General features: G+C 41.7%; 1 protein-coding gene across 4 annotated transcripts in view; it reads left to right on the top strand.

Moving 5' to 3' along the window:
• Positions 1–20574, top strand: part of BCR (breakpoint cluster region) — a 94436-nt gene that overhangs the window by 32987 nt on the left and 40875 nt on the right. For 2 of the 4 annotated variants that reach the window (XM_009700810.1, XM_009700809.1), the window contains exons 1-2: positions 13737–13812; positions 20416–20447. In XM_009700810.1, coding sequence (XP_009699112.1) covers positions 13737–13812; positions 20416–20447 — 108 coding nt within the window. Of the gene's footprint in view, positions 1–13656; positions 13842–20415; positions 20448–20574 lie in introns of those variants that run through there. The other 2 variants (XM_009700808.1, XM_009700807.1) reach the window with 1 other exon arrangement.

Here is a 20574-nt window from a genome sequence, read left to right as displayed (position 1 = left end):
AGGAATACTTTGTGCTACTCTATTAAACTAGACCCTTGTGTGAGCACTTCAGGTCCTGAGACTCTCACTGCCTTTGCTCCTGTGACCCTTTGTGCCTCTTTGAGGCAGAACAGCTGATGTGCATGACTTAAACAGAACCTGAAGCTGACTTGAAGATTAAATCTCCAGGCTTTGGAAGAGGGATCTGGCAGTTGTAAGGTCCTGTAGTGACTAGTAGAGAACAGGGGTAGTGACCAAGGTTGAGCAACCAAGTCCTTTGGTTAACGTCCAGTTTATGTGATGCCCAGGCCATCGTACTGCCTCTCTTTGACAAAACTCAGCGGTGCCTTCCCCGCCCCCCCTTCTTATTCCCCTCCCATTTGTTAACATCAGATGCTAATCATAGGCAGAGGAGGAGTTGTACCTAATCTTGCAATAGAGTTGGAGAGAGTGTGGATCCTCATGCTCCTGTTGAAGAGGGGCATGCTAATCAAAGGCAAGAGACCCCATCTGCTTGATCTAAAACTAAGGACTGAGTACTTTAATCTTTGAGAGGTAGTTGGTGGGCACAAGGATGCACTGGCTTCACCTAGGAAGTTCTCACCTTGCTCACTAAATTGAGCCTTCAGCTTCATGAAGGCTTTGTGTTAAGATTCATTAATACACATGGATCATCAGTGCAGGTGCTTATCAAACCACGTTTTTTCTTGGCTGTTACATTGAGGAGTAATATGCAAAAGGAATGAGTGATGCTTGTTTTGTTTCTCTTCTCTCATTCCCATCTGTTAAAAACAAACCCATAAACAAAAATGAGGCTATTCCATAATTTTTCATCTCTACCAAGCTGCTGTTAAAAGACAGCTTCCCCTTTATAAAATGATCAGTTGGTACTGATTTTTTTTATTTTAGGATAGAAGAGGCATGTTTCACTTCCTGTAGCTCCTTCTGTGTCTAGCCACTTGTGGCCTACAAGCCCTGTGTTGCTGATGTGAAACTAACAACTTAAACGGTTGTCATTATTAAGAGGAAGAAAGTGCCTGAGGATATTTGTCATCTCTTTTGTGTGAACTGTGTTTCTTCCATTACTACTTGATGTCATTCTCTGTGGCATCTTTAACACCTGCTGGTTTTTTGATTGAAAACTTCGTGGCCAAGGATCTAGGCTAAAATTTGCTCAAGTAGCTTGTGTCTAAGTCTCATTTTCATGAGTTACTTGGGCTTATGAGGTATAAGTGTGGTCCCAAAAATTCAACCCCATGTCCTGTATCAGTATGCCCCTTTTAATTCACCATCCCAAGATACCTTCCTTCTTTTCTGTTTTTAATGGTTTTGTTTTCAGGAGAAGAAATGAGTATTTGGGACAGGAAAAAAGCCTCTTGAAGGTGGTGGTTGTTGTTTTGTGGTAGTGATGTTCTGAACAGGATTTCCATTGCCATATGCAGCTTTTGTAATAAAATATGCGCCCACAGTGCTAGGTGGGTGCATTTTATGAACTATATAAAATCAGTACTGTGGCATGCACCACTCTCAGGAAGTAAGACAAATCCCAGGTTAAGGTTTGTTTGGTTTGGGTTGTTTGTTTGTTTGTGGGTTTTTTGTTTGGTTTTTTTTTTTTTGGTTGGTTGGGTTTTGTGTGTGTTTGTTTTGTTTTGTTTTTAACTCTGTCTTCCATTCTGACCAAACCCTACTCAGGGCAGTAACCAGCTTTCCACTTTGTGTGAGTGGACACCCTGCTTGGCACATCGGAGAGCCTAGTCCCATATGGTGACTTACAAGTAGTATTTCTGTTTTTCTGAGGTAGTAATACTGACAGGAATCTTGTCTTGTCCCACTAATTCTTCATATATCTCAAACCTATCAAAGTATGTTGAGTCTGTCAGACAGTGTAGTGGTTGTTTGAAAAGGCTGCTGAGAATTAAAGTGAAGCATTAATCCAGGAAACATAGCTGCCTGCAGAGGTTTTGTAGAAAACAGTTACTGTGCTGTTGAACAGTATCTGCTCTGTGCAGCTTGCAGTCTAAAACGTCAGAACTTCTATTTCAGGGCTGTGTCAAATTGCTTGAAGCTTTTTAGGGCTGGACCAAACATCAACGCAACACGTCTTCCAAGTTTCTGTAAAAGTTCGAGTAAAGCAGTATCTAAATATAGTGCTGATGTACAAGTGTTCCTTTATTTTTCCCCTGTTGTGTTTTACTTGCTTCTGGTTGTACATTTGTTCCATTTTAAAGAGAGTTAGGTTTTTCTCTGAAGTTTTCACTCAAAATATTTGACTGCCTACAAACATCATATGAAAGAAAAGAGATTAAAATAAATAAATACATTTCCTATAAAAGGAATGAAGATATGAGGCAGCTAAGCTTTAGAGCAGCCAGCAGGCCACGGCTGTGCTGCATGGAGGAAAGCAGCCATCCTTCTGGGTGTGTGCTCTGTTACTGGCACAAAGATTAGATGTACGTACAGTTTACATACATTCAGAGTAGGTATCTGTGCCTGGCTAATCTTTTTGCCTTCCAAAATGGTCCGGTGGAGTCAGAAACCATGGGCCTGAATCCTCTCCCTCTGGTGGAGGGAGCATAACTGAGGATTTCTTCTGTTGGCAAGTGATTGATCCTCTTCTAGTAAGCAATTTATCCCATCTAAGATTTTTGTCTGCTCTGGACATGCCTCTGGACTATATAAGGACTTTAGGCTGACACGATTCCTTAATTAGTTTTTTGGGGGTGGATGGGGTGAAACCAGCTTCTGGTGCAATACAGATTGATGTGAATTTGTATTTTCCCCACCTCTGTTAACTTTAACTGAATAAGGCCAAAGAATCATTTAGGTGTCTGTTTTTTTCTAAGGTGTTTGGTCAAGACGCTGAGACCTTATGCGTACTTGTAATACATTTGGGCACGAAGTTCTGTTATCTCTTGCTCCACACAAAGGGCTTTTGGAAGCTCTGTGTCTGTGGCTTGAAGATTTTGGATTTTGTCTCAAAAATTTAAGGTTTTTCTCTTCATTGCTGTAGGTGGCTCTCCTTAGAGCTTCTTTTAGTGGTTCCTGGATTTGTGGATTCTTTTTTCCTGTCAAAATACAGATTTCAATGTCAGTTCATGCAGAACATCTAATAGCCAGGGTTTCCCTGGCCACTGTTCAGGTGCCAGTCACAGGCATCCAGGCCTGCTCATTCCTTTGGCTGAGCACAAGATGCTTTTAAGCCCCTTATTTGAGTGCTGCAGCGAGCAAAGGGATGAGCGGCTCAGTGGTCCCTGACACAATGGGAGCTGGTTCCCATCATCACCTGCCTGCTGGGAACTGCTCCGGGCTGTTCAGGAGCAGTTGGTGTGGCGGTGCTGTCAGTGGTTGATAGCTCCTGCAAGACAGCCCCTCTTCCAGCTGCTCCCACTTACTTTCCTTTTTAATGCTTTGTTCTCCAGCAAAATGTTGTAAAGGGGGGAGGAGATCCCAGGCTATTATCTGCTAAGTAGGTCATAATTCTGGTAAATAATTGATTTATTTTTTTCAGGCTTGAAATCGGAAGCAGGCTTTAAGTGCCAGTGTCAGACCACTGTGATTATCACTCCTGGAATTTCAGTGCTTCATCTTGGGGAATGGTTGTCTGGCTCTTCTGGGAGGGGGCTGCCGCTGGAAATAAAAGGAGAAAGTAATTCTAAAACCACATGGAGAAAGTGTTTCTTTTGCTGCTGTGTTGTCTTTAAAGTTTTCTTGCTCTGAACTAGCTCCTCTGGCATAAACTGATTCTCTGGGTCTGCTTCTGGCTTGTGTTCTGCTCTGGACTAGCTGCTCAGACTTTCTTTACATGTTTTTATTAAGCAGTGGAATTTGGAAATGAAAGTGTTAAGAGCAGCATTGTCATTGGCTGTGTCTGCTCTGTACGTGAGTGTCCACTCACACGTTGTGTCCAGAGTGTTTCCCTAACAAGCTTCCTTCACCACTAGTAGGTCTTGTGCAGGAAAGGGGGGTGTGGGGACACCCTCCCCGGAAAATCTGTTTATTTTGTGAAATGCCTGGGAATGAGTCCTCACTGTTGGCAATCCATAGCTACATCATCTGCAGTACAGAAATAGTGCAAAGGCTTCTCTAGGGCCTGCAGCAGAGAACTGTTTTCATAGGCAAGTCCTCCTGCATTGCCCTCTTCTGCACTAGCTGATCTGAGTTAAAGTTTCTGAGTGCCCCTGAAGAAGTGTGTATGTGGCAGTCACAGCTGTCTGTACAGGCACCCCCTCTGATCCTGCCTGGCTCTGTGTGCCTCTCCATATCCACAGCTTTCTTTGAAGCCTTAGGGAGCCACAACAGCTCAGTTCTTGGCCTTGGTGTAGTTACTGTGTGAAACTACTTTGTGACTTGCTGGGCATGAGAACTGTAATAGAGAGCTACCGATGAGCAGGAGCTCTGTTTTGCACATACAAGTTTGGGTACAGAAGAAAGCTGTTGGGGACACCATCATCTAAATAGGTTGTTGCATCTTAGTTGGGACTGGGGTGGGCCTGTTTTCCTTTGGATAAAATTCATTGGCAATTTAGTGCTTCCTCTTGGCATGGCTTCAGAATCAGTTGGCTCATTCATGCTGTGGGATGGTAGGGCTTAATGATATGGTGGTGTAACACATCTGTGTTACCAAAATAGGCTCCCTCTTATCCCACATTTTAATAAAATCTGAACAGCAATGTATCAGTCAGTGATGCTGGAGTGTAAAACAGCATTGTTGGTGTCTGGTGGAGTACACCATGAGCTCAGACTGAGATGTCTTTCCTCTCATCTGCTCTTCAGCTTCTCTGAGAACTCTGACCAGCACCACTGTGCTGCTTGTTCTTGAATCATGTTTTTCTAAATTTATTCTTCACAATCATAATAATTAGAGAAGGACTTCCATTTCTAAAAGCAGATTCTGCAAAAGAGGCACACAGTTTGGGAAGAAAGGTGGTATGGTATGTCAGGTGAGAACTTACTAGCCCAGAACAAACCTTGACATGTGACCCCAACTACCTTCATCTTATCTAGTAGTTTCAAGGGAAGGGAGATGGGAAGTAGGTGGTCTTTATTAATGCTGGTAGGGAGCTGTGTTCTACCTTCAGCGTCTTTAATAATAATTTAAAAAAATAGTTTCTATAACTACCTTGCCATGGTTATGAATGACACAAAACTTGTTTTTTTTCTTTTCCAGCCAGATGACAGGAAGACACTGAGCTTGGGCAGCAGCTGTGTTCAGAAAGGGTTGTTAGTGGTGTAGGCAGAGCCATCTGCCTACCAAGGCATTTAGTTTGGCTTGCTCGTTCTAGGCCAACATAGTAAGTCAATAGCTTATTTTTTACAGTGTAACAAGTAAGATGTCAATGGCTAGATTTACCCTGTAAACAGGAAAATGGTGGCTAGCTTTATTGGCTTCTTAGTCTCCTAGCTGCAGTAGTGAGAAAATAAAACAATATGAAAAAAAAAAAAAGCCAAAGCAACTCGTCCTGAAAGAGACTGAAGATCTAGAAACAGAACAGTATTCTTATCAGACACTTTTGGTGGTTTTTTGAATAGACTTGAATACCTCCTGCTGCCTAGGGCGGATCCTCCCTTCCCTTCTCACAAAACAGTCAGTTCAGTTAAACTCTTGTTTTAATAGGCACTTTCCTTTCTGCATGGCAGGACTTCTGGTCTGCTCTAGTTAAATACAGGAAATAGAATATATACATCGTTGCGGTTTTTGTTAACAGATCGTGCTGTGGCAATTGGTCCATTTTGTTTCTATTAATTTTTCTAATCTCTTCTGCTTCTCTGGAGATTCCTGTTGGCAAACACTGTTTGAAGTAGCTGCAAAACTCGGAGACAGCTGTGAAGAACAAAATAGTAAATAGTATACGGATTACGGTTGGAATTTTCATCCATTGACCTGAAAAATGATAGAGCCACGCTAGGTATGAGAGAAGCAGCCCTCCCAATGTAGTCAGTACATTCAGTTTCCTTTTAGGCTTTGTTATTATGGATTTTTTTAGAAATGAAACGAAGGCTGTAGTTTGAGCGCAGCAGTAGTGCTGACCTGAACAGTCATATTTGCTCCGTCCCACCTTTGTGCTGTTGTGCTGATGCATTGTGTGGAGATGATCTGTGAAATGCAATAGGGAACTGTTCTGGGTTATAAAATAACTCTTTCCATTTATTTTTAGCTTAGCTAGCTCCTACTGTAGCTTGCTGTGCTCCCTGCAAGCATGTCTGTTATAGGACAGTGGGGGAGACTGGACAGGAACCTACAGAGAGAGTGGAGACTGCTTGAATTCTAAAACTTTAGCTCTCATAATGCAGCCTCTGCTTTTGTTGGGAAATACTCTGACTTGTAGATTTTTCTCCTTACAGCTGTGTATGGTTCATTGTTGTTTACTTGTTTGATTTTGTTTTGTGTTTTTTACCTGATTTTTCATGGAACACTTTATTTCAGTCAGCTTTCCCCTCTGACCTAGTCAGTGCTGAAAGTCCTGGTGCTTTTGATTCAAAGCCACATGTACTTATGAATGTATCTGCCTGTCCATGTATTTTTATACTGAAAAAAGTCTTTAATTCTGAATGATCAGGCCTAAAATTTACTTTCTGCCTGTTAGACTTGCGGTGAATGAGAACAACTAAACTTGGTGCACAATCCTGAATAAGGAATGGAAAAGAAAACTGGAAAGGTGTTCCAGTTTGCTCTGGGATTTACTTTGCCAAGAACATCCAGTGGCCTGACTGCCAACATGAACTGAACATGGAAACCTTTTGAGCCTCCCTGGGAAAACACAGAACAGAAGAGGAATCTAAAGATATAGACCCTGGATGGAAACAGATTCACTTTTTACTCTTTCCAAGGCGGGAGTCTGAGAGATATTCATCCATGTTATGGGCTGTTACATTGTGCCATATGACTTAGTGGTAAACATTTTGAAGAAACAGTAAAAAAAAAAAAAGGAAAAAGGCAACAAGAGTTTCACTGTTTTGGGGCCTGCCCTGTCCTGTGAGTTAAGGATTCATACAGTCTTAAATAGGTACCATTCACTCAAGTAATTCAGGCCTGACCAGAATTTCTCTGTCTTTACCTGTTGGCAGCATATTTGCAGCCAGTCATGCTGGGAGCATACCTCATTCATATATGTGTGTGTTTACTCATTGATGTTTAGGGCTCTAAGGAATGACAATTAAACCTTTTAAGTGCCTCGGAGAGCATGTAGCAGCCAGTAGGACATGTCAGCTGTCGTAGAGAAATGTTCAAGTCTTGCCTTCTGCAGTAACTATGGGTAACTTTCTTTCCTAATGGTAGTTACATACAGTCTGCTTGTAGTATGTCCTAAAATTTACAAATTGCTGTGGAGACACCCTGTATTTGAAAGGTGAAATCTTTTAAATGTGTAACCTATTTTCCTCCTAATCACAACTATTATCATCAGTTGGTCTCCTCTGTCTAGTTTGTGGTGTGCAATGGTTGTGCTTCCCTCCCAGTATTTCAGTTTGACTGAAACTGATCCAAATGTCAGATGTCTTGGAGCAATGGGAATTTACACCTCTGCTACTCTCCTCTTGCTGACCTCTGTGGCATGCACTGTGTCAAAGCCTGGCGGAACATAATGTGTGGATGACAGCTTGGTCTACACTCCTTAGCATGTAGCACTTCATGGTTGCTAAGCCGGAGTTGTCTGAAGCAAAGATGAGCAACAGGGAAGTTGTGCTGGCTGGCAGAAGGGAAATCTTTGGAATTTGCATGCTACAGTGCAGTCTTGTCTGGTAAAACATAGACTCTTCTGGATGATCAGGGTAGCTTCCTGAATTTTTCTCTCATGGTAATGACTTTCTTAGTAGCTTTAGTGAGCAGTTTTTTCTGTCCTGGGTGAGGATGCCTTAGGCTTTCCTGAGGTGGTGAGTGGTCTCATGAGTCCCAGCTTTCATTCACATCATGGCTAGATCATAGAACCTCACTCTGTGTGGGTATTAGATCTGCGTGAATGCTAAATCTGTCCCCAGGAAAATGCCAGTCAGAGCAAAATGCAACAGTGTGCCCCAGTAACAGACTGCTACAAATAGACCTGTCCTCTAGTGACTGCATGAACTCTTCATGGAATATATGGGTAGATTAAAGAGCTCTGATCTTCTTTTTTAGATGTTTAATGATCTGGATCTGACACAACTAAAAGATTAAAAGTGGACTGCAGTTATTTCATCTCCAAAAGATTTAAGGGCGCTGTCTGCTACAAGGATAAAGCTCATCTGTGGTAGAGACAGAAGTTTCTTGGAGGCTGGTTAGTCTATGGCCTGAGATCCCCTGGGGGAGGGAGGGTGAAGAGAACCACCAGCTGTCTTGCTGCTTCCATATGCAAGGTACACTGCTTTCCTCTTCTTCCATCTCAGGAGTAAGATGCAGTTCTCAGTCTCTACATGCATGCATACACGTGCACTCACATGTGCACACACAAATACACCCTTACCCTTAAAAGAAAGTGAAACATTGGGTAAAATTTACATGCAACCAACCATGTGTAAATTCCAGGAAGTGACTAAGCTTCAGCCTAAAGGAAACTCAAGCAGTGTTTTACTAATATGATGTCTTCAGTACAAGCTTTTAAGTATACCCCCAGCCCTGAATTACCATGCATGTACCCCTTCAGTTTGGATTCCTATGCTGTGAACTAGACCAGAGAGCTGATCCAGCTTAGATGGGAAGTGTCAAAGACATTTTTCTTTGAGCTGGCTGAGTTCTTTATCTGAACCATAGACATCTGTGGGGTTGCAGAACGAAGGGGATAATAGGGGAAAGGGCTATGCAGTGGTTTATGGCTTGGTAGGGGAAACCTTAAACCCTGATTGCTGCCAAGACAATGCATTGTAAAACTATGGCCTCACACATTCCCTGGCATAGAAACACACAGTCAGAGGATGCAAACTGCCTTAGCTCTCTTCTGCTCTGCAGCTGCGGGGATGTTTTTGGAGTGAGTATAGACGTTACAAACTTGTGCTAGCCTTGGTACTATTTACAATGAAGCCACAGTGATGTGGGGCTTTGGCAACTCGCCCTCCAGGATTCTAGGTATTTACTTAGGCAGGCAGGTCTGAGCTGCTGTGGCTTCACTGCTCTTTTAGCAGGATTAGCTGGAGCACAGCTAGCTTGGAAGCTTCTCTGCATGCTGCTGTTAAGCCTCTCAAGCAGCTATGGATGTTGTGAAAGTATAACACATACATTTGAACCATTGTGTGGCCTTGGATTAGATGCAGCTAATCTTTCGTTTTACTTAGAAGTTAATTTCTTTTTCCCTTCCTGCTTTCAAGTTACATCTATGACTTGATTTCGTATTCCCAAAGAATGAATGTGGTACCCAGCAGGAAGGGTGTAGACAACAGGACAAGGGAACAGTGTTGCTGTGCTGTCTCTGAGTGCCAGAGAATTATGACTAACTGTAAATTTGTTAGATTCTTCCGTAGCCCCCAGCCAGGTGAAATTTGAGGGAGCAGGGGAGAGGAGCAGTTTAGAAGAGGGGAGGAACAGGAAGATAAAGAAAAGGAATATTAAGTTTGAGAAAACCAAAAGAAAATGAAAAGGGGACAGAGATAAGAGAGGAGGTGAGAAGATAGAAGCAGTAACTGAGGAGGAGGATGGTGGAACAGACTCACGAAAGCTGGAGCAAAGCAAGGTCAGGGAGGCCATTGCTGTCAGAACCAAAGATGGAAGTAAATGCTTGAGGTTTTTTAGCAGAATGCGTGAATTGATGATGAGCCTTTGTAGCCCCAGGTAGTTCACTCCACCTGAAGATCGTGCTGCTGCAGGAGAGGGGTACTGTAAGAGAATATCAGGGGGCCAGTGGTAGAAATAGCTACTCTTAGGAGCTGAGAGGGCTTGTTTCTGTAAGTCAGAGCTGCTGCTCTTCTCTATGGGATGGGATGTCTTACAGGTTACCCAAAGAGGAGGAGAAAGGGAGCCTGCTGATGAGGTGAGAGAAGGATGACGGATGTGGAGTAGTGCCCTCAGTTATCTCTCTCTGGTGCTCTCTCGATAGAAGATGTTTGAGCCTATCATCCTCGTATGGCTGCCCTTTTTCCTTAGCTGTCCCTTGTCAGCAGTTGTCTGTTGTTCCTGTGTTTCACCTTTCTCTGGCTTTGATGGCTCAGTTACTGATGACTTACTGGCTGGCCCTAAAAGGAAAATAAGAATCCTCTTAATACTCACCTTACCTGAGACACTGGCTAAGAAACCAAGTACTCTTGCTTGGGCCCAGCTGCTGTCTCCACTTGCAGTCTACAGTAGCAGCACCCAGAGCAGTGGGAAGTCTCTGAGCAGGTGAGCTCCTGGCTCTGATCTCTTTGCTTTAGTCTTTTTGCTCCCAGGTAGAGCCTGAACAGCCTGTGCAGCACTGTGCTGGGTTTAGGAGATCTGAATAACCTAGTTTCCCTAGCAACAGTGGTCTCTTTAGTCATAAAGATACAAATCTACCTCTGTTATTAGTGTTAAGACTTGCGTAGTGTATCTGGCTATGATAATACTTTGCTTCTGTTGGAAAAAACAGTAGAATAAAAGCAAGAAGGTCCTTCTGCCTTGGAGATAATTAAGATCTCCATAGGTGGATTTTAGTGCTGTATGCAGTAATAACAGAAGAGGGATTACAGCTACCTCTAAGCTTTTTAATGTGTGAGGGATCCCTGGAGGATACAGAAATAAAGTTTTAAATTCTATGTGGAGCTTTCTGTGCACAGATCTTATGGCAGTCTGTGACACAGATAGATTCATTTCTTGTTGAAATGTGTTATTTTCATTTTTATGGGTAGGGATACAAAGTGATTCGAAGGTAGACTGAATCTTGTTGCAAAGCTGGGAATAAATCTCCTCTTCTGAGCCCAAGTCCTCCATCTGCCCTTCCCTTCAGTTTCAGATAAAGGTTTCCCTGTGCAGTAGGAGACAGAACATGTTATGGAAGGTAGAAGTGTGAAGCCTGCTTTTTAGCAGGAGAAAGTGAGGAAAGTGAAAATAGTGTGATTCGCTGCAAGCCTTTCTGCTAATGTATTTTAGTTTGCATTCACTCCCCCATTAACAGAAGTGGAACAACCTATAAATTTTGGAAGTGAGCATTGGGATTGAAATAAATATTCCTGCCTTAATTTCTGCACAGCAACATAGTCTTGCATGTGTGCAGGAGAAGCTGGTTTGGATAAGAGTAGGTTGAAGAAACTTATGAAGGAAGAAGAACTCTTGCCTGATCAAAGGCATGAAGCCTACATAAGTGCCTAGTACTGATGTTTCTCCTTGGATAATGGCAGTTTTAAATTGTCAGTAATATCTTGCAGGCTTCTTAGGTTAGAAAGTTGCACAAGGGACAGCTGAATGGAAAACAGGTATCTGCACTCCTCCACTGAAGTTATATGGTGTTAGGTGTGGGTTTTGTTGTTTTTAGTGGTTTGGGTTTGTGTTTTTTTTTTTTAATATGGCGTAAATATTGCATAGATGCAAAGAGACTTCCATCCCTTCCTATTTATAATTCTGGTTTCTGGAGTCAAAACAGTCCCTTAACCTTCTGGCCAAACAAAATACCAAATCTTGTGTGTGAAGAGGGTGTTTTTATTTTTTCTTTTCAGTGTTTCCTTGCCTGTTTGGGTAGTGCAAGATGAGAGCCATGCTGTCGTCTCTTCTTCATTCTTTTAGCCAAAGAGCTTTTGAAAATTCCGGCATGAGATTTTTTTGGCTTGCAGGTGTTGTAGACATTACCCAACTTTGGGATATCTAAAAACCTCTTGTTTGTGACTGAGCATCTTTATTTCAGCAACTTCCTTTCAAGCCTCTGTTTGCCAAATCAACTTAATAGAGTGTCTTCTAAATGGTTGGGGAACTTTGGAAACCTCTAACATCTAGACAAAAGTCCCTTACAGAGAACATGTGCCAACTTTTTTTTTTTCTTTTTTCCATTCCTGTGGTCTTGCACAATCTAATTGAGTGTTTTGAGGAACTCTGAGAGCTTGAGCACAAGGTAATACCACAAGCGGGTAGGTGACATAAAACTCATGGAGCTTGTTAAAATAATATTGCCATGGTCCTTCAGCAGCCTAAAGGCCTTGTATACAACTGTTATTTAGCTGGATGGTATTTGGTATGAACTGAGACAGAGGCTCACTTCTACAGTGAGTTTATTGTTGGATTTTCAGTATATTGTTTGCGTAAATTCCCCACACCAGCTCTCCCTCCTGAATAAGCCACATGGATCAAGTTTTATTCTGTTCCACAGAAAGTTCACATCCTTTAGTGGAATGAGTCATACTTTAACTGATTTTACTGTGAGAGAGGAAAGTGGGCTTTAAAATGTTACTCCTCCACCCTGCCTTAGTGATGTGTAACAGGATTATTAGTATGCTTGGCAGCTGCTGCTTATTATTTTCGCAGAACCTGGATATTTGTGAAAACAAGTAAAAATTGATTCTACTTGTGAATTTAATGCATAATTTTAAACTTGTAAGATAAAGCTATTATTTTTTGTGGCTTTGCCTTCCATAAGGGTTGCCTGCTACTGTAAAAGTGGATCTAGCTTATCTCCCTGTGGTTATTTTTCAGTTTTGGGAGAAGAGTTGCATTTTGTGACTTGTAACTGAAAGAAGAGGAGGAACGCCACCATTTTGTGTTTGGTAGCCCATGCATGGCTGTTACCGTCACACACAGGACACCTCTGGGCATGGAGAAGTGAAAGTGCTTCACAGGCCCATGTAAATCATATGTAAGGTTGTCTCGAGCTCCTCTCACGCTAGATGTACGTGATGCAGTGCCACTGTGCAGAAAGCAAATTTTGGTCCTCGTGTATATTTCTTTGTGCGGAGAGGTAAAAGACCTTTCAACCTATGGTAGAGGAAGCTGTTCAGTGTGTGCCCTTAATACAGATTTTTGCAGAAACAGTCTCTGTATGCAGCTACTAAATATACCAGGACCAATTTTACTACTCAACTTTCCTGCAGAAGTTCATTCATATCTCATGCAATAATGCTTAATTTAACTCTTCAAACCACCATCCTTTTTTTTGTTTGTTTGGTTTTGTTTTGTTTTGTTTGTTGGGGGGAGGGGAGGAGGGAGCAGCGTGGTGGTTTGTTAATTTGTTTAAGAAGTTAGTCTCAAAATTGAAAAGGAGGAGCAGCCAATAGAAGAGAGCCTTTTAGGATTTTATTTTTGGCAGTAGGCTGGTTCACTTGACATGTAAGACCTTTCTTTCCTAGTCCTCTTGTTCCTGAGAGCTCTGGAAAGAGTTATGTTCCTTACCTGAGCGACATATTATCTATGATTGCTAAATTGGCAAAGGGCATCATCTGTTCTCATTCTACAGAAAAAAACAGGTCTGTTACCCTGACACACTACATTGCTAAACACAAACTGCATAACTTCTATGGAGCCTGCAAAAGGGTTTATTTTGATGCTAATGCTTTTGAAGGAAAACTTGAGGGAAGGACCTGTAATTAAATGAACACCAATGTTAGATGTTAGAAATGACTTTACCTTTTAGGACTTAGAATGACAGAAGTGAATGTTTGGTGACAACATGAATTTAATTAAATTTATGCCTCCACTTGATCTATATTTAACTATCACTGACTCTGGGTTTACTGATAAGTAATCATAATAGCTGGGAGGCAGGCAGTACCTTGCTTGACCAGCCTGTCTCCTGTCCAGCTTGGCTCTGACCAGACAAATTTTTCTCCTGTGTTTTACAGATGCTTCCTTCAGTGGCACACCACCTAGCTATGCGTATGATGCAGACCGTGCTGAAGAACAGAGGCGACATCATGATATGATGCCCTATATTGATGACTCGCCATCATCCTCACCTCATCTCAGTTCCAAGAGCCGGGGCAGCCGAGATACCCTATCTTCAGGGTCTCTGGAATCTACAAAATCAGTGAGTCCTTTTCTGCCTTTTTGGAATCAGCAAAACCTTGTAGGTTTGCAAGGGGTAGACTGCTTTAGCAGGGAGCAAAGACAGGGACTACCAGCACTGTTGGACGTATTACCTGACATAATATAGCAGTGCCTGACTGATATTGTATATTTAAAGCTAAATTGAGGTTCTAGCTGATGCTAAACCTAAACTTCAGGGATGAGTGTTGTGTGTATGATTTTTAAGCCTCAGTTTTTCACGCTTTGTGAATTTTAGTGGAGAGAATTGGTGATTAATTGCTGTTAAGAGAGTCTCTAAATACCAGATATTTTGGAAAGGAGACTCTGGAACAAAACATCCTACATTATGATGTTCACACATCAATGCATATGGGTAGTCATTGCCTTTCACAAGGAAAATACAGAGTTATTTTCAAGTAAGTTAAAGGCTTTGATAAAGCATGCAGAATATAAGATCTATTTCCTTCACCCTGTGAAAATGGAGTAAGAAGAATTAAAACTGCCAGCTCTGAAGTATGGTGACTTTGGGTGGGACATGGCTGCTTCTTATAACGAATTTGACTATTCACTAAATGGCTATCTGTATAACCAATTATGGTAGATAAAAAGTTCAGAAGGGATAACCTAGCCTGACCTGTGGTTTGATGTGGACCTTCAGGCTATCTTGCTTTATTTTTGCTTCAGGTTCAGTAGCATGGCTATAACTTGGAACTTAAGGAAAATTTCTGATTTTGTTTTTACAATAGTCTTGGTAGAGAGTCTGCTGTTTGCCTTGGTAAATAACTATTGACTTTTCTGTCTTCACAGTCAAAAATGTCTTGTTTTCAACTTGAATTAATCTGTTTGACTTTCAACCTTTGTTTTTTATCCTTTTGCTTCCTAGATTGTAGAGCACTTCAGTCCCAAGTTGCTGTTTCCCTGAATATCTTTGCCATCTGCAAACGTTTGGTTTCCCCAAGTCATTCATAAAAATGCTTAATAGCACAAAGACAACTGTCACTTCCTTCCTACTGTATTTCTAAGAGAGTGTAGCCGAACAACCTTGAATTCCCACATTGTAAATGACACTTTGAAATCTGTCATTTAAGTGGTTTAACTTATGTGTTGGCTTTATAACATTCTGTCCTATTAATTAAGATGTCGTGGGAGAAGATGGATGTTTTACAGATACCAGTGTACATGTAAATCAATACCATCACCTTTATCAGACAATTTTATTTATCTTGGATCAAAACGATTTCAAGAGTCTGACAAGTTCCACAAACTACTACTGCTTAGCATTCATTGTATCTTTCTATTACTCTTTATTAGTTAGTGCCATATCATATGCTTCCTTACTTTTTCTACGATGAATGTTGGATTAAGAAGCCTACTTGAGACAATGCTCTTGTTCTTTCTCATTTATAAAAATGCATTGTCAAGATGTCTTAAAGCATTATCAAGTACATATGTTGTTGATGTTTGCTTAATTTTATTTGATTATAAAGTGTGGAATGTAGTTAGCTGCTTATGCTTTAGTCTATTAGTTCTGAGATGCTTTTTTATCTCTCAAGATGAGAATTCTTGTGATATGTAAGAGGCTTTTGAATGAAGAAATGATCGTTAGTAAATTCAAAAGCTCCAAGAACATTTTAATATTGGCTTGAGATTTCCAGGTTATGTTTCTCAGGATGAAGGAAAAAGGCTATGTGACTACATATGGCTGAGAGTTATCTTCAAAGAACCAGTTGTCATAGTGCCTGTGACTGGAGGCCTGAAAGAGACACTGCCTAGTATTTAATCTTGTTCTTTGTTTGAATATTGCCTCGTAAGCATTTAAGAGCAGTTAATTTCAAAGTTACCTTAATAATGCTAGAAGGCTGCCTTTTTACAAATAATTTTTAACATAAATGGCTGCTTTCTTCTCTCTGACTATAAAAAGACGTTTTATGGCTTCCAAAAGAAAGAGGCATCCTGATACAGTTTAGACTTTTAATCATGAACATCAACTGCTTCAGTTGATCCTTTCTGTAATTAGTCCACAAATGACAATGCTGCTCATGAAAGATGGTCCATGACAAGGAGGAAGAGACTAATTTATATATGGTTGCAGTATTTCACAAACAAGTTAAACTTTCTGTCATTGTGAGTTGTTCGATGGCTTTTACTGTAATTGTGTTTTCAGCTGTAGTGGAAAAGACATCAGTAACAAAGTTAAGTGTCAAACATACTGTGCTGAGCCAAGCACATAAAATGTGTTGGACCAGAAATACCAGAACGTATGTCTTTCCTATTTTCTTTTTCGCTATGCTTGATTAGCGGAAAACGTTTTTTTGTTTACATGTGTTTGCTTTTGTAGTTATCTCCTTGCCCTTTTACTTGTTTCTTAGGTACCTGCAATTACTTCTGAAAATTTTAGATTATCTTTATGACCAGGGTCTAGAAATCAACAGTTAACTGTATATAACAACACAACACATGCACTATCTACACTACTTTGACAAAATATTAAGATTGTGAAGTCATTCAGAAGTTAAGAAATGACTATGGTTATCCAGCCTTGCCTCATGTCTGTAGCCTTGTCTTGAATCTTTATGATAACTTTCAATTATGCAATCATGTCCTATTTTTTTCTGCAGGGCTCCTGCATTGTTCAGTGTATATAGTGAATGATACTGACTGGATTCAATATTTTATGTCTAGAGCTATGTGTACACCTTATTTACAGGGCACGGTGCAAACTCTGCTCTGAGTACAAAAGTATTCATTTCCTTTTGGCATGAGCATTAACTCCAAATACAGTTGGAATGCCACACAGGTCTTAATTATCCTTGCAATGTTCCTGTGAGATAAGAGGATGGTATGTTCACTAACCACAGGTAATCAAGGCAGACAGATTACAGGAAAAGCATCTGCTGATTTTGGGTGCTTAATGTGAGATGCATAATGTTCTGCAAAACCAGGTTCTGACTTTTAGTGCAGTTTTCTTCATATTTAAAGTAAAATTTTTTTTCTTCATATTTAAAGTAAAATCCCTTTAATTTCACTTGCAACCGAGAGTTAACAACAATCCAGTCAGGCACCCAGAAAGTGGAAAACATTGTGAACAATGATTTATTTTTTTATTTTTTTTTATTTTTTAAGTAATTCCAAGTAGTTTGCTTAACATCACACAGACGTAGCAGCATTCTGGAGTGATGTTCATCTGCCTTACCCACGAGACTAGCCTTCTTCTTGGAGACTGGGTTGTTGCTATCTGGCTATTGAGGGCATTTTGCTTTGACTTATTTTTATGGGCTTGCTCTGGGCTTTCTATTTTTCTGCCAAATGTTGGACTAAGTCCTTCCATCTCCTTATAGCAGCAATAGTCTTTGAATGAGTCGTACATCAGGATTCCACCTGGTCTGCCTAGCCACCATAGAGAAAGTGCAGAGTGGCAAAAGCAGTGTTTCTTTCTAGAAGATGTAGGGTGACCAACTCCCAGCACCTCATGTTTTGTGTTCCAGGAAGTGACAGCTGCAATTGACTTCCAGAAGGTTTGTGATGTTCTACACCTTGTCATTTGGGATCTGTTTTCCGATCCCCTGTACCACCTACATCATGTAAGCAGACTAAAATGCGCTGGCTGTTCTGCCTCCAAAGTGTACCACTTCAGCCACCTCTTATGTATTCATATTCCACCTGCTACGTGGCCATTGCACAAATGTCTGTTGCTATCCAAGGAGGGTGACAAGAGGTGCACCAGCATTCATTTTGTCTGTGACCCAGAGGGGACGTAATCACCATGGGCGTTTGTAATGTGGATCTCTGCATCCCCTGACTTGTCATTTTTGTGGTAAGGAGGCCTTAACAAATGTTTGCATTGAGCAAGCTAGGTCATACACCTTCTTCTGGCTCTTCCAGAATCTCATGCTGAGCTGCTGATGCATGCCCTGGCATAAAGCCAATGCTTTTGCCAAACTTTGTTGCTCTGAAGCAAGCCTACAGGGGAAAGAGGAAAAAGGAGAAATAAGTTCCACTAATACTTAAGTTGTTTGTTTTTTTTATTTAACTTGAGAAGTGATTTCATTTTCCTGAACCTTGCTTTCTGTAACAGTTAAACTGTCGTGACTGAACTTTCAAAAAATTCTGGAAACTCGTCTTGGGAAATGTCAGCCCAAATGTTTGCCAAATAAGACAGTGCTGGTAGCTTCAGAAGGTGTCAGACAGTGTTTGCAATAGGTAGTGACACTTCACTCCCAGAAAGAGAGAGAATGTGTCTGTCTTCCCCATACAGCTAGGGTGAAAAGTGGAGAAGATACCTGGATAGAGTTGGAGGAGGACAGAGGGAGGGCTTGCTACAGTATTCTTGGGGCACAGGAAATTGTTGGGACAGTTGGAAAGTTAGTGACAGCATTGGCAGGCATTGCTGGTCCTCAGAACGGATTCTTTTATTCTCACTGTCTGCCAGCTGTGCAGAAAGCAGGGCTGTGGCAGAGCAGGTTGTGGACTTTTCTCCTAGCTTGGTCTCACGGGGGTTCAGAAAAGTGGACCTCTGAAGCTACATCAATAAATGGCATTACTGCTCTGCTTGGTATTACTGTTGCTAGCTTGTCCTTTCCTTCTTCAATGTTTCCAAATTATTCTCCTTTCTTCCCCTCAGTATTCGGTTTTGTTTGTTTGTTTTGTTTTACTGTCACTTTCCCCTCACCACCCCTGACAGATGCAACTTTTCCTTGTTATTCTCCAGCACTTTGCTCCTTAAGGGCTCTGCCTGGATGTACAGCCCTTCCTGAGGAGAGCTGGCACACCAGTACTGATGTTATAAATAATGTTGGCTCCTCTCCCTGCTTCTTCCCCTCCCTGCATGGAGCATGATTGGCTTGATTACAGAATTTGCTCTGTTTAATATCACCAAGACAATGAGACACCTCCAGCCTGTTTAGCAGAAGCTTTCAAAGATATTTGCACTTTAAAAATTGAAGTTAATAATTTTTCCCTCTTAGAGAAGCTGACAGCCTACATGAGGTTCTGAGCTGTCCTTATGGGAAACCTCTCCTTTGAACACATTCGTTGCACAGCATATGAACACACTGTACCAAAGGAAGGTCTGAGAGTTAAAGTGCCTTTTATACGCCCACTTTGAATCACTGATTCTCTTTACAGAGCTGTGCCGGCAGCAACCAGTTTGCAGAATCATATGTGTTGTGGTTTCTAGATTCTTAATCTGTTTTCTTCTAACATTTGCAAGAAAACAATTGTTGCTGTTAATTTAAACAACAACCAGAAAGCCCTGAGTTCTTTAAACAGAATCAGGAAGAGCTGAATCTGTCTAATCCTTGGAGCTGGTGAATCTCAGGCTTGCAGTAATTGAATACAACATGCAATGCCAACCTGGTTAGTAAACTAAAGTACTTAGGCTGACAAGCTGTAAACACATTCAAAACAGCCATGGCTCAGGGCCAGTGTATGCACGCTGTCTAATATCTCCAGTGCTTCTAACCACTCTTGACTGGCCTTGATTCATGTTGCTAGACTGCGCTTATGACTGTGACTCAACCTTTTGGTTTTTAAGTCTTTGGAATAGCAAGAAGCACCACCTAGTCGAGAAGAAAACCAGAACCTTATGGGTATGAGATACCTTGCAAGCTTCCTTTATACTGCTTTCCACCTTCCTTTTTGTGTGTTTTTTTTTTTTTTTTTTTTTTTTTAAATGTAGTTCATGCAGAGCAGGAGCAAAGCACTGATTTCTTGCTTGCTTGTTCAGAACTGGCTGGGTGTTGGGTCCTCACAGCTCCCATGGTGGATGGACAGGAATGATCTGGCTGCTGCCCTGTGATAGTCCTGTAAGATAAATTTATTCTGAAACATGTGGGTGGAGAGGTAGCCAAAAGATGGAAGGGCAATCGGGAAAGGCTAGAAATGGATGCTGGCATCAAAGAGGTAGGGGCAGAGTCAGAACACGAAATACTAGTCAGACTTGTACAAGTGAAAAATGGGCTAACCAAGCTGGGTAGGAAGCACGGGATGGACTGCTGACCACCTGGCACTCCCTGCTGAGTGGTTAGAGTGTGCCAATACAGGCTGCTCCCACATCCTGCTGGGAACATCCCATCTGCACTTCGGTTAATAAGTGTATTTTCCCCTAGCTAATATGGTCTGGTAGATGTGGTACCAGCTCCTCCCCTTGCCACAAGCAGCTCAAAGATTTCTGACTGCTTCCTTCTTGCCAGGGTAGGGGAAAGGAGTCCTCAGCCTTGGCAGGTCTCCCTGAACCAGTGGGGAGCTCCATACCTATGCCCAGGATGTTCACTCTCTTAATTGCCCGTCTGCCTGGAGTGCAGAAACAGAGCAGTCAGTGAGGCGGTTGTGGTCACAGTGTTGCTCTTTGTTCCCCTTTTTGTCAGCTATAGGCAAAGCAGAAAATGCCCTCGGCACTGGGCGTATCGCATGTTGGTGTGCTGTAAGGGGAGAGTGGAAGGACAGTCTTGCGGTATCTCTGCCTACTAATTGCTCTGTCTTGTTTTGGGTGAGCAGGTGAGCTTGCTGCCAATTTTGTAAGTGAGGAATGTTGCAATACTAAATAATAAACTTGCTCCTCTTCTTCCTGATGTTGGCACCAGTTCCTAGTGAGTTTCTCGGTCCTGGAGTACATTTCATAACAAGTGTGACTTAAAAAGCACCCTGAGGCTGAAGAAGCACAGGGGTTGTTTTCCAGATGTTCATCTAGCAGCAAGAGCTGCTGCTCAGTACAGCCCTAGATGACATTGTCAGAA

Source organism: Cariama cristata, unplaced genomic scaffold (assembly GCF_000690535.1).
Source record: "Cariama cristata isolate BGI_N322 unplaced genomic scaffold, ASM69053v1 scaffold14725, whole genome shotgun sequence".
NCBI lineage: Eukaryota > Metazoa > Chordata > Aves > Cariamiformes > Cariamidae > Cariama > Cariama cristata.
Note: the sequence above shows the minus strand (reverse complement) of the source record. Positions and strands in the feature narration are given on the sequence as shown.